Here is a 13734-nt window from a genome sequence, read left to right as displayed (position 1 = left end):
TGATTAGTATAAGCTTATAAGAAATTAACTTATTTTAGCAGGAGGTTTATCTTTTCGTGTTAGTAGTTCTAATATGAATTAAGGCATGAGCATATCTCCTTGAATTTTGTTGATTCAAGGCACCCGACATTGCTCTATTAAACGCTAACATTTCTATGTCTTAACCTCTTCTAAGTAGTTTGATTAAAAATGATAGAAAAATTAATCTTCAGAGGATTAAGGCTCAAAAATCAGTTTAACTTCTTTTTATGAAATTTGTCCCTACTTGACCTTTAAGAAACATAATAAAACATTGACTTTTTTTGAACCAAAATAATTAGTAATTCCCTTGTGAGCAAAGAGCTACTTAAATTGTTACCGCTTTCTTGTATTAAGGATTTAAGGAGTCATTTGCTCTCTTCTTGCTACTCCTCTGAGTGATAACTTCTGGTGGAAAACTGACTGAAAAGCACTTTTTTCTGCATTTCGGATTATATCTTTCCATAGTTCCTTTCATTCACTCCCAAAACCTAATTAGGTTTCTACTACTGCACCACCTGGATGAGCAAGGACAAGGTTCTGATGGAAGAGAGTATCTGGTTTTAAAAGATTCTGCTTCAAGCTATCAGTTGGCAATGAAAGCTACTGCCTTTGATTTTAGAAATATTTGCCATGTTACTTGCTTTGGGGCAACTCTTTTTTTGCTGTAAAAGTCCATGTCTTATCTCTAGATTTAGCCATTGGAATTAAGACTGCCAGCTAGTCTTGGTTTCTTGCTGTCAGAGCTAGAACAAAAACAGTGGCAAGCATGCCTTTCACTAGTGATATCCCCCTCTGCTGCGGCATTGTCCCCCACATGAAGACCCAGTAAAAATGTATTCCTATAATAATTCATCCCAGTTGCGTGCACTTTATAATAGTCTCTTTGGTGGCTAGGAATAATATTTTGGGTAGCATGAACTACAAATGTGTTGCTGTAGTTTATCTTTAAGGATACAGGTATCTGCAGCTTTTATGTGGACCCATTTTTATGAGCTTTATTTTAGCACCATTCTCACCCTTATTTCAGCATGCCTTCTCCTCTTTGCCCATATCTGCAAAAGAAATTTGGTGTAGAAGCATGAGGCTCAGAAGTGTGCAGGTATAGCCACTCTACTGTTTGTTGGTTCCTGTTATAGCAACATCTTCCAGAGCATAAATTACAGGGTAATGGAATTATGAATTCTTTTTTTCATCTATGATACAAAACTATGTTCTCAAATTTCAGTATAGGAATGAGCAAAGCAGGCTTATTTCCTACACTGCCAGCCTGCTTCATCCTGCTCAGGATAGAGATGCGAGGGTGTAATTTAGTCTCCTTTCAATCCCAGCAGCTGCTACCAATCCATAATGGGGCAAATATCTTCCAGCCTTGTCCCTCATGGAGGTATTCATTAGTGTGATCTACTGCTGTGTAAGAACTCTATTAACTCTTGTTAAACCTGAAAGGCCTTAGAACAGTTGCATTTCAGCTGATTCTGATTTATTTGTCTATTTTTCTTGATGCATAAGCTCCAGCTCCTTGATTTTCATTTCTGTATACCTGGTCTTTGGAAGAAGTTCCTGTGCTAACGTGTTCCTTTTCCCTTTCTGGGAAAAGGGTGTGCTCCCTAGGTTTGGTTTGATTGGATGAAGTCAGCTGAATACATTGATCTAGCTTGTTTGCAAAGGTGGGGGTCTTTGGGGGTGGATTTTTGCCTTTATCTGGTTGCGACGTTGGAACGCAGCTAGGTACTGCTCTTCAGGCTGTCGCGTGGCAAGCGTAAGGCTGGTTCACGGTGCGGCGCTTCTCAGTCGAGGCACAATTTCAGAGAGGAAGCATGCCAAGATACACAGTGCATGTCCGAGGAGAATGGCTAGCAGTACCCTGCCAAAACCATGCTAATACAATTGGATGGCTGGGAAAGGAAGCTGTGAGACGGTATATGAAAAACAAACCTGATAATGGTGGATTTACCTCAGTAGAAGAAGTAAAATTTTATGTTCGAAGGTGCAAGGGTCTTGGCTTGCTGGATCTTGATGACACAGTGGAGGATGCCCTAGAGGACAATGAGTTTGTTGAAGTTGGTAAGCAAACCTTAAGCAATGCATCGCAGAGCAACGGCGTGTAGCAGCTGAGTCAGCACACTGTGTACGTTTATCTAAAGTTGCATCTGAGATAGTGTCTAAGATTTTATGGAAAAATGCCAAAGTTCAGCTGCAGTTTTTAAGAGCAGAAATATAATGCATAAAGGTTAGAAGCTACAGGATTCTGTCTACATCTGTATATGATATCGTACACTGTACGTGTATGAGATATGGACTATGTGTCCAAGGATTGAGCTGTTCTTCTTTTGCCTTTAGAGTACCTTAAATAACTACATAGTCACTTGTTATTTTCCTAGAAACAGAGAAATATGATTGGAGCTGATGACTGCAAATTAAAATTCTCATTGCTGTGTATTATAATGAATAAAGAATTCCTTTGTAAGTGAAGTACAATTTAATCCTGTTTGTGTTTATTTTATGTATTCCTTCTAGTTATAGAAGGAGATATAATGTCTCCAGATTTCATACCATCTCAACCAGAAGGAGTTCATTTGTATCCTTTTTTTGAAGTTTTTTGTGAACTTTTTTATAATTCCAGATTTACAATTTTCTACATTTCCATGTTCTTCTAGTGATCCTCCTTCTTTAGAATATGTTGGCAGTGATGTGAAATTCTGTTTGCCCTTTATTTTCCTTTACAGAACTTTCAGGTATAGCAAGTATCGAGAACCAGAACAGGTAGGACTCGCTAATGACATTACAACTCCGTAACGATCTTACTATTCATTGAAGCCTGTTGAGAGTTTAGCAACTGCAGCATTCACAAGATCAGTGGCTGTTAAATTTGCTGGGTCTATGAATCAGAAGTGTAATTTGCTTATTACATTTTTGTTGGAGAGTTCCTGTCTTATGAATGAGAGAGTGACTGAGCTTCCTGCTATTGCTGAGCTTTGACTGTATTTGTGTTTAATTCTGGTCATTAAGCAACTTCGTATGTCTCCCAAATTAAAACGTGGTTCTTTTGTGCAGTATATTTCTTTAGATGGGAACAGTTTAACAACGGAGGACTTGGTCAGTTTAGGAAAGGGGCTCTACAAGATAAAGGTAAAGATCCTGAATGAACATGGCTAGAAATTATGTATTTATCCTTTTGCGATTAGAGTTAAACGATGATAGATAACTAATATTGAAGATACTTGTTTCCTAGCTCACACCTGAAGCTGAAGCTAAAGTCAAGCGATCAAGAGACGTGATTGAAAGGATTGTAAAAGAGCAGACAGGTATGTATTTTTCATCTCTAGCCATTAATTATTTTTTTCAGTTGGTTTAGATAACTTTATTGGGTTCTCTCCGTAACCAGAAATGTATGTTTCTTTCAGTTGTCTATGGAATTACCACAGGGTTTGGGAAGTTTGCCCGAACAGTCATTCCAAATAGTAAACTTTGGTATGTTATGTATGCACATTTTTCCTTTCTTTCTTTTCAGAAAACATGCATATAAGATAGAGCAGTTCTACACTGTATATGTATACTTTTTTTAGTTGAGAGGGCTGCTTCAGTATTTCTCTCTGCTTTGTGCAAAATAAAACTTTGCTTTGAAAGATTTATTTGGGTTTTCACATGACTTTTTTTTTCCTTCATAGGGAGCTTCAAGTGAATTTAGTTCGTTCGCATTCTGCAGGTAATGAGAAATTGCTTGGAGTTTTCCCTTTTCTGTTGCTGTTGATACTGGGGTTAGGAACTGAAACCGTTATCGTTTCAGGGGTCGGGAAACCTTTGAGCCCAGAGAGATCTCGCATGCTGTTGGCACTGAGGATCAATGTCCTAGCAAAGGGATACAGTGGAATATCCTTAGAAACTCTCCAGCAAGTTATTGAAGCATTTAATGGTAAAAAGATGTTTAACTCCCCCCCCCTCCCTTTTTTTAACTCTTTCAGTAGTAAAAGGACGGAGCTCAATAAATCGAGCTGCGAGAATTGTTCTTTCTCCTGGGTAGTTCTGAGAGATCAAAACCAGAGCTCCACTGTGTTCAGTTATGTCCAAGCTCATAGCTAGAGACCATTCCAGCATCAAAGAACTTAGATATGAGCCGAAAGGACAGGAAGGGCTGAGAGAAAGGGATGCAACAGGCAGGCATTGGGAAAACTAGCCACTGAGAGTTTAGGTAATTAGTTCAAGACCAGGCTGGAAGTTTGTGGCAGAAACAGGAACTGAACCTGAGTGATCTGTATCCCAATTCAGCTCCAGCTTTCAGTGCAAACCTTACATTATTTCTTACGTTTTCTACTATGGAAAGAAAAGTCATTGTGAGCATGTAATAAGCACACTCTGAACATAGAGTTAATCAAGACAACAGGTTTCCTGTTCACAAACAGGCCAAGGCTGACAGTGGGTTAGAGCTATTTCTATACCAATGGTTATGGAAAGGGTGGCCTACGTGAAGTGTTAAAACCAGGTTACTTAAGCTGCTGAGCTGTTGTTCTGCTCTCTGTTATAAAACTAAGTGATTTAACTCACAAGATCACTAGTGATCCACAGGCCTTCCCACGCTGAGCACAGTAGCATTTACATATCTTTTAAACACTGAGTGTTAGCTGTTCTAAACGGTGATACTTCACTGTTGTGACTGACTACTAACCTGTGAAGAACGTGACTCAGACTCGGGGCAAGCACGTTTATAAAGATTCAAGTCTGTAATTTTTGACCTGTTGAGTGCATGCTGACATATGTGCCAATGTCTTTTGGGACACTGAGATTTTTGGGTGGGGCTATTATCATGTTAAAAATTGCTTATATCAATGTTTGCTGAGTAGGCCCACTGAGCGGTGTCTATTTTTGTGATGTGCACAAGGGCTCATGAGCAGGAACTACAAGTTAAGACGTGCAGAACTGCGTGCTCTTCACGTTGCCTCAGCTATGAAAACATTTAAAGCTGTATTGCCTTGCTGGAAGCCTCAGCAGGAAAACTAAAGGGGTGGCTCTGCTGTTCATTAGCTGCTATTCACTGATGGCCCCTCTGGGTGAGGCATACTAGCAAGGAGCATCTCTCTCTGTCCAGTGCTTATTTTGAGGATTAACAGGAGCTTCCGGTCAGAGGTCTTTCATTTGATTCTGCACTGTATATGAGTGTTAGATTCAACTTTCCATCTCCCCCCCACCCCACCCCGCTTTTTTAAAACCACAGAATGGAAGATTGTTCTGAAATTACAGACCAGATGTGTGATAGTAGAGCCGTGTTTGTATAAGTTAGGCCTGAAGAATACAGGCTTTGTGCTGCCTTCTGTTAACCAGTGTTCCTTCTCCCACAGTGGGTGAAGGAACTGGAATTCAGTATCTGCAAAAGAAGCAGTCTACAAAAGAAAAAACAGACTGAATCCTTCTTTTTCTATAGTTCCCTGGGCTTCACTTCTTCATTTCTATACGTTCAGGGCTCAGAGGCCTGGGGGAGAGGGTTTGAAGATGGATTCCTGGAATTAGGCAATGTTTAGTGATGTGAGAAATTGACTGTTAGCTTTGAGCACAGCAGGTGTGTCCTGTGGCATTGTTAGTGTTTGGGGTGATTTGGGGTGCTCAGTTCAAAGGACCTGTTTTTCTTGACGATGCTAAACACCTACACTTTGAAAAGCAGATCCCTTTAATTTATCTTAAGCAGTACATTCAAAATATTGAAAATCCTCAGCCACTTCTGCAAATTTTACTTAGTGGAAACTTAGTGAATCAAGTTATTGTAGGAAAGAGCCAGTGTGGCTTTCTATTCTAGTATGGGAATATTAAACACATGCTAATTCAAGGCTACCCTCTCAGACACAAGGACTGTCCTGGAAGTTAAGTTTTTAGTTGGATACTTGAACCTGCATTTTGAGATATTCTGGGAGAAGTAGACTGTGGTGACTACTCAACAAATGTGCCTTCTACAACATGTAATGCCCATTGATTCTCTTTAGTACAAATACCCACTGTCCCTAGCAATTCTACATGGGGTGAAATTTCACGTATGCTGAGATCAGTAACAAAAGCCTCGCTGCCAAGAGCCTGTTTCTCACGAACAGGATATATATAACCCTGACAGTGAAGTGAAGAACTAGGTGGAAAGGAAGAGTTGCACAGAAGCTGTTGGATAAGCCTTCGATAAAGCCTAACAGAGCTGAGAGTGAGGTGGCGATGGTTCTGGATCTAGGTTGCTGAACTTGAAAGATAACCCCAGTTTTCCACAGATATCATAAATGACGTCAGTGTGCCTCACACCTGATTCAGGATTCCCAGGTTACAAGTCCTGAAGGACTCTTCACAACTGAGCTTTCTGGGTTGGTGACCAGAGAGGAGCAATGTTTTAGCTACCTGGCCGTGTGATTCTAGATGCAATGACCACTAGCAGTGGTCCTCCCAGACCTTATGGGACTTAAAGAAATCAATTCCCTTCTAAATTATAAGCTGCAGCTAGCCTGGAGCAGGGTCAAACGCCGGTCTGCAGTGGGAGTAGTGCTGTTGGTTACATTGGTCATTATTATAGCATGTAACTGTCACCACAATCATGTGTTGGCTTCTCTGTTTTCCAAGGAGCATATCAAGGAGATGCTCTGACAAGAGTTGTATTTGTTTTCTTTCTAGCATCCTGCCTTCCTTATATCCCAGAGAAAGGGACAGTTGGAGCCAGCGGAGACTTGGCCCCCCTCTCTCATCTTACTCTGGGATTAATTGGAGAGGGAAAGATGTGGTCCCCAAAGAGTGGCTGGGCTGATGCTAAATATGTAAGATCCATGCAGCTGATATTGCTTTTTTCTGCTTGCTGGCTCATCTGCCAAATTGTGTATAGCGTGAGAGGAAGAGAGATTTTGCTAGAGAACTGTTAGACAGAATCATAACATTGAAAAGTCTTTGGATTTTGTGCACCAGTTTGAATTGGGACTAGGTTGCCTTTAGCAGCTCATCCTGTACCTTGAGGAAAGTGGATCCATTGGGAGTGGAACATCCTGACCCACAAGTCATTGGAACAGACACTGGATGAATGTCCCGCATGTTTTTAGGCCCTAAAGAAATATCATGCCACAGTGCATGATACTGCAGTGATATTGGTTAGGAACTAGAGATAGAGAGACAGGATGTGATATCAGCTCTGAAATAGCTATTACTACACCTTCTGCTCCATAAACATCAACACTGTCCCACAAAACCCTCACCCCTCAAATTCAAAAAGTTCAAATGCTTGAGAGTAACTGGAGATTTATTGAGGGTAAAAACTTACTAATAAGACTTCTACTGCATTTTATAATGACTTTAAGTGGATACACGTGTATTTTTGGTATAGTCACAGGGAACCTTTATAGCATCCTTCTTTACAACAAGATGCTTTAGAATGGAATTAATTTTTAAATTTTATTCTGTCACTAATAAATCAGCAGATTGATCTAGTGTTGACTATCTCCAAGTCTGTCCTCTCCAAAGTCTCTCTTGGTAGTTTATTCTGTTGCACCTGTTGCTCCTTTCCATGTAATGTTTGAACACCAGATTTACTTATGGATTGATAGCAATACCGTCATCGTAAGCTAGAAAAGTGCTGAGAACTACACAGGGGGATGAGCAGGGAAGGAAGCAAGGCAGTTTGTCCTGGACCTCCTGTGTTCAGATGTTGGAGGGGACCTTGCCTCATTGCATTATGATCCTACATAATATATTCAGAGCATCACCGTCTCCACTTTTGCCAATCTCCCTGGAAATGTGGGAAAGAATTGATGGGAAGGGAAGTGACACCCAAGAGGAATAAGGACTTCATCCATCAGGTCAGTGGCTCACACAAGTATTCTGTAGCAGGAATAGAAGTGAAACCAGACTCCCCAGGAAGTATTTTTGACGTGAGATCGTCCAGCCTTCCCACCCTCCGTCTGCTGCTCTACCTGCTTTTGTTAATTGGCTGAAAAGTCTCTTATATCATTTCCAGAGGCAAGAAGGTCTCTTGCATCATTGTTCCTTCCACTTCCGAAGTACGCTTCTCTGAAATTTACTGTCTCTTCAGCTGAATAAGTGGAGAGAATTCCAATCAGAATCAAGGTTATACTATTCCTCCATTTCTCACAAGAGTGATTGCTTTATAGAATAAACTGAGCAGGCCTCTTCATCATTGGAGATTTTCTAAAGAAAAGGTTAGGGAATCGTTTATAAGGGATAGCTTATGTCAAGCCAAACCTACTTTGAGGCAGGGGGTAGACAGAACTACCTTCCCAGGATGTTTCCAGCCTTCTCTCCTGTTACTCTCTCCCATCAGATAATATGCATTAGATATTAATGCGCTGTGACAATATCTCACTTTATTGCTCCTAGTACCTTCTTTTACTGGTACTGGGAAATGAGACGCTGGTTTTGAAGCCTTAATAGGCAGTCCTCTGCTTAGCCTAGCAGAAAAATTTGTTTAAAGTGTTTGTAATAGAAAGCTCCCTTTTCTCTCCTCACTGGGGAATTTGCTAATGTTTTTATTTATGGAAGCAATTAAGTTTTAAAAATTTTGCTGATTGAATTCCTGAAAATCATTTTTCATTAATTACCTGGCCGTTACACTACTTTACAGGTACTGGAAGCCCACGGTCTGAAACCAATTACGTTGAAACCAAAAGAGGTAATAAAGTATAGTGACGGTAGCTGATGGAAAAACAAGCCTCATCAATCACTAGCTACTTTATGCTTACAGTTTAAGACTGAAATGTATTAACAGTCATTTTAAGTCAAAGTCCAGAAGGGCACTTGAAGTCAGCCACAGAGGGGATACTGGAGACTCTGTTCTCCAATAAGGTATACGGCAGCATTTCTATGGATTCAGCACAGTTGCAGCTAGTTACAGAAGCTTTGTGTGCCAGGTTTCAGCCCAGGAGAAAAAAGTTCCTCGTCCTTCCCTCCCTCCATAAATGACAATGATTGAATTCTGTCCTTTTTTTCACTGGTAATGTGTATTGATCCACATTTCCTACTGCTCCTGATCATTCATCAGAGTAAGTTAATACCCCATGTTTGTCTAGGTCAGTGGAAGTTGAAATAATATTGTACCAGTGAGGATAAACTTTTTTTTTTTTTTGCTGGTAACTAAACCAATGCAAATAGTAATTTCAGATTTATCTCACATAACACTGATGTAGAACTGACCTTTCTGGCTGCTAATCAGCAGTTTACTTAGCTGTCCCCAGACAGTTTGTATTCAGAAATGTCCTGATTTTATAGGCTAGGCTTTGTAATATTTTATGAATGTATATTAATACATAGATTAGCATTGTATCCTCAAAGAAGATGACTCAAAAAATGATAGAGATCTGAAGGCTCTTGTTTTGGATGGCTTTCCAAAAGACACATATTTTTATTGCTTAAAATGTACTTTGTAATGTTTAACATGCAGGATATAATAATAATTATATATAGTTATATATGAATATGTAAATACAGTTATAATAATTATATATAATATTAATATCAGTAGCACAGTGTGAATAGTTCATCTGTTGATTAAGCAAATGCTACGCTAAAAAAGTAATGTCAGGAGTGGGAGTCATTCTTCCGGTGTCGCCCTACTTAACTTGAAATGTCAGACCCAAGCTTGGCATTTGGATTATCTCTATGGTCAGTGAAGAGGGACAGGCATCTTCAGAAAACACTTCATCTCATTCTGAAACAGGTGTCCAAGAAGCCCCCTGAAGGTACCAATCTTTGACCAAAGTATGAGCCCAGATGATATCTGACTTTTAGATGCTTAAAATTAGGTGAGATGAATCTTACTCCAAGTATTAAAGTTTACATGGGGACACAATAGACTTGAGGCAGTGCAGCCCTCTCATAATGGGCCTCAGTAACTGTAGAACAACTCAAGAAGCAAGAAGCCAAATCCCATGTCTCCTGCAGACAAATGGAAGACTCACGGGCTTGCAGGGCCGTTAGAGCAAAGCTGTAGCTAGTTTTAACTGTTTAAACTGTTAAAGCAGTTACAATTTTTAATTCTATTTTAATTCTCTGTTTCCTTATTATGATTGTTTTTCACGCACCCCATGCTCACAGCTCTTTTGGTTTAGTTAATGACATAAGAAGTGAGTAAAAATAGTGCTATGCTTCCAAAGAACAGGAAAAGAATAAAAATGTCTTTTTTCCTGTACTTTTCTTGCTTAAGTTTGAAATCACATGAAATAAACCTCATGCAACACACTGGAGTTCCAAGGGCGTCTGTAATGACTTAGTAGGGTCACGACCATTGACAATTTATGTAACAAAAATGCCTAGTCAAGCTGCACTTTTTGTTTTTCTTTAGGACAGTCTGGGAAGCTAAGCAAAGGTCTTTAATTGACTCATGCAAGAAAGAGATGGAGAATTATCACAGCATGTGGAATAGCTGCATTGAATTTTCTTAACGTCTGCTCTCTCTTTGAAGGGTCTGGCTCTAATTAATGGGACACAAATGATCACTTCGCTGGGATGTGAAGCAGTTGAAAGAGCCAGTGCTATTGCTAGACAAGCAGACATAGTTGCTGCCCTTACACTTGAAGTCCTGAAGGGTACAACTAGGGCCTTTGATACTGGTTGGTACTGGACTTTTTCTGTCTCTTTGCTAACAGCTATTGACAAGAGAGGGCAAAACCTAACGGTCTTATTTGTTTTACTAGATATCCATGCAGTGCGTCCACACCGTGGGCAGATTGAAGTGGCATTTCGATTCAGGTCCCTTTTAGATTCTGACCATCATCCATCAGAAATAGCAGGTGAAAAATACTAGTCTTCAGCCTTCTGAGTTACTGAGGACAGGTTTAGTGTTTCTACAGTTGCACGTATGCTTTTGTGTAAGGAATATTTGTTTTTTCCCCTTGTTCTTCCTAGAGAGCCATAGATTTTGTGATCGAGTTCAGGATGCGTACACAATGCGCTGCTGCCCTCAGGTAAAGACTGATTTATGTTTCCTTTTATTGCAGCAGACAAGTGATGGTCAAGTTTCCACCTCAGAAATACCCTCAGAAATACATTGTCTGACTCCATTAGAGGAAGTGGTTTTATTTTGCTTCTCCCTCAGTTCAAAGCTGCTACTAACAGAGACATGGAATTTGTTGATCCCATACTATGGGAGTGCATGCACCCATCAGGCAGTGCCTAACAGTGCTGTGTTCAGATCTGCAAAAGGCCAAGTGTAGGAAGCATGGGGAAGATACTGGTTTCCACATTTGCAGGCTTTGTAGGAGATTTCTTCTGCCTAGATGCTAAGACCGTGAACTGGGGAAAGATGTATCCAGAAGCAGCCAGGGTGACTGGCTGTTCCTGTGCCTGTAGTATCCCAAACATACTGGCTGAACTTGATCCCGTTTTTTAACATGAGCAAAGCTTTTACAAACAGTGGAAGATTTGCCCAAGTAAATTAATTAATTAGTGAGAGTTTTTGTTTTCTGTGGGAGTTTTCTTAGGTTAGTTCTCCCTTAATATCACTTTTACTCCTGATCGGTTAATAGAATATTAATTATCTTGTCTTCTGTTTAGGGTAAGCCATTCTGAACAGGTAAAGAATCACACATTCAGGTGATCATCTTAGCAATACTGTCATACTAAAAGTAAATCTAGTCTTTCAGATGTCCAGCATGGGCAGTGTCCCACAATGGCAATGCTCCTGATTTTCAGAGCAAATCCAAGACTGTTTTCATGTGTGGATACGGAGATTGGGATAATGGAAAAGACAACACCTGCAACTGGGTCAGCATCCTGAAGACAAACTAAGCATAGATGCTAAGCTGTAGTGCTAATGTCTTTTGTTCTAGGTCCACGGAGTGGTAAATGATACCATCGCTTTTGTGAAGGACATCATGATGACTGAAATCAATAGTGCTACGGACAACCCTGTATCTTTTTGATGATTTTATTTCTCCATAAAATTTTGCTTGGCCTCTTCTATCTTTTTCTTCTAAATAATTATTTGTAAATGAGGCTGAAAAGTCATAGTTGGCTTCAGTCAATAGCTGCCATTGGTTCCAAAAGCAACAGTCTCAGTGTAACAGAGAGGCTCCAGTTGTGTAAAGCATTGGAGTGTGCAGGTGTGTGCTGGGGCAAAGAAGCTACTTGTACGTAAAGTTTAACACCTGTTTAAGTGCTTCCTAGATCAGATTCTATGCACTTATATTGAATATGTAGATAGATGGAACTTGGCAATCAACTGGACTTAGATTGATAGTGGCTTGTCATTTGAAACATCTGGTGGTGCAGCATTAGTAAAACTTGCATAGCAGGGCAAGATTTGGATTCAGTCATGGAAGGTACATAAAATGTGTGTGATCTGTAAACGTCTTCCTGGTTGAATCTGGTAAACTCTGTGCGCAGGCCTTGTATTGGCACTCTGAGTAAAGCTGGATTCCCCTCATCAGTGTAAAGATGCTATATTTGATGTCATAGCACTAGCTAATAAGCATCACTCCTTGCTACCTGCCTTGGAGAGAGTCTGCCAAGCAACTGAGAAATACGGTAGGATTCAAACACATGTGTGTGTTTGCACCTCTAATAACGTTCACACTCCGATCAAACAACTCATCTCATGTAGTCCCTTTAATAAAATACATGTCAAAACTGTGTCTGCAAGAACTGAGATTTGATCTTCATTTTCTGAAAAGTGAACATGCAGATGTAATACATTTGCAAATAAAAGCATGTTAGCATGAAAATTCCTTCAGAGAAGACATTCTGATTCCTTGCAGATATCTGTCATGTAAGCAGTATTTTATTCATGTCCATGCCTTAGCTTCTCCTTAAAGATGGTGTTTGCTCAAAGGGCAGAGACCATTTCTGGAGGCAATTTTCACGGTGAATATCCTGCAAAGGTAATTAAGCATTTAGAGAAAAAAACATTTTAGTTTCTGTTCTTTTTTCTATCATCTGATATGAGATCTTCTTTTATAAGGCTCTGGATTATTTGGCAATTGGTGTGCATGAACTTGCTGCAATTAGTGAAAGAAGAATTGAGAGACTCTGCAACCCCTCACTCAGTGAGCTTCCTGCCTTTTTAGTAACTGAAGGAGGTCTGAACTCTGGCTTCATGGTCGCCCACTGCACGGCAGCTGCCTTGGGTGAGTGCTTAAGCAGTATCATCAAGAGAGTTGAAATGGAAAGACCAATTCATATTGACACCGTTGTAATTTGACTGTAGATATAAAGGGATCTCACTCCTCATTGTTCCCCACGTCTTCTCCGTATTGCTTTGAGCTGTCTGGATGCAAAGCTTGAGTGTTTAGTGCAGCTGCAATTATTTCAGCTCAGAATTCTTTACTGTGCACTGGCCCATGAGCCTCTCTGAGCATACAAACAGCTCGGTGGGCTTCACTGGGAATGCTTGAACACTTACAGGTGGAAAGGTGGGCAGCTTTCTGACTTACAGACTGGTCAACACAGAAACTCCAGTTGAAATCCAGTGGCAGCTGTGCACCCAGGAACGTGCAAAACAGCTCAGATAGGACTATAAAGTTAATAGCAAACACTCTAGGGAACAAGCACAAACATCTCTCTGAGCCTCTCTGCTGAAGGTAGAACCTCTGAACAGTTGTGATCTCTAAATAGAGCAGTACCTTTATTCCTCATTTCTCACCAGCACAGGGACACCGCTTGTCTCAAACTTGAGACTGTTGGGCTAGACGTTCTAAGTACTCAGTCTCCACCTGACAGCCAAGTGCATACACCAGTATCAAATGCTATGATCTGCAG

At 40.3% G+C, this 13734-nt stretch overlaps 1 protein-coding gene across 2 annotated transcripts in view; it reads left to right on the top strand.

Annotated features, from left to right (window-relative positions):
• The first annotated feature begins 1724 nt into the window (after positions 1 to 1724).
• HAL (histidine ammonia-lyase) overlaps positions 1725 to 13734 on the top strand; it is an 18739-nt gene continuing 6729 nt past the window's right edge. The window contains exons 1-16 of one of the 2 annotated variants that reach the window (XM_009674531.2): positions 1726 to 2085; positions 2539 to 2599; positions 2757 to 2784; positions 3076 to 3150; positions 3254 to 3326; positions 3426 to 3492; positions 3690 to 3727; positions 3809 to 3934; positions 6655 to 6794; positions 8606 to 8653; positions 10442 to 10589; positions 10674 to 10769; positions 10885 to 10943; positions 11808 to 11888; positions 12792 to 12857; positions 12938 to 13103. In XM_009674531.2, coding sequence (XP_009672826.1) covers positions 1839 to 2085; positions 2539 to 2599; positions 2757 to 2784; positions 3076 to 3150; positions 3254 to 3326; positions 3426 to 3492; positions 3690 to 3727; positions 3809 to 3934; positions 6655 to 6794; positions 8606 to 8653; positions 10442 to 10589; positions 10674 to 10769; positions 10885 to 10943; positions 11808 to 11888; positions 12792 to 12857; positions 12938 to 13103 — 1519 coding nt within the window. In that variant the 5' untranslated portion in view covers positions 1726 to 1838. Of the gene's footprint in view, positions 2086 to 2538; positions 2600 to 2756; positions 2785 to 3075; positions 3151 to 3253; positions 3327 to 3425; positions 3493 to 3689; positions 3728 to 3808; positions 3935 to 6654; positions 6795 to 8605; positions 8654 to 10441; positions 10590 to 10673; positions 10770 to 10884; positions 10944 to 11807; positions 11889 to 12791; positions 12858 to 12937; positions 13104 to 13734 lie in introns of both variants that reach the window. The other variant, XM_068938084.1, reaches the window with a different exon arrangement.

The sequence above is a fragment of the Struthio camelus genome, chromosome 1, assembly GCF_040807025.1.
Source record: "Struthio camelus isolate bStrCam1 chromosome 1, bStrCam1.hap1, whole genome shotgun sequence".
NCBI classification, from domain to species: Eukaryota; Metazoa; Chordata; class Aves; order Struthioniformes; family Struthionidae; genus Struthio; species Struthio camelus.
Note: the sequence above shows the minus strand (reverse complement) of the source record. Positions and strands in the feature narration are given on the sequence as shown.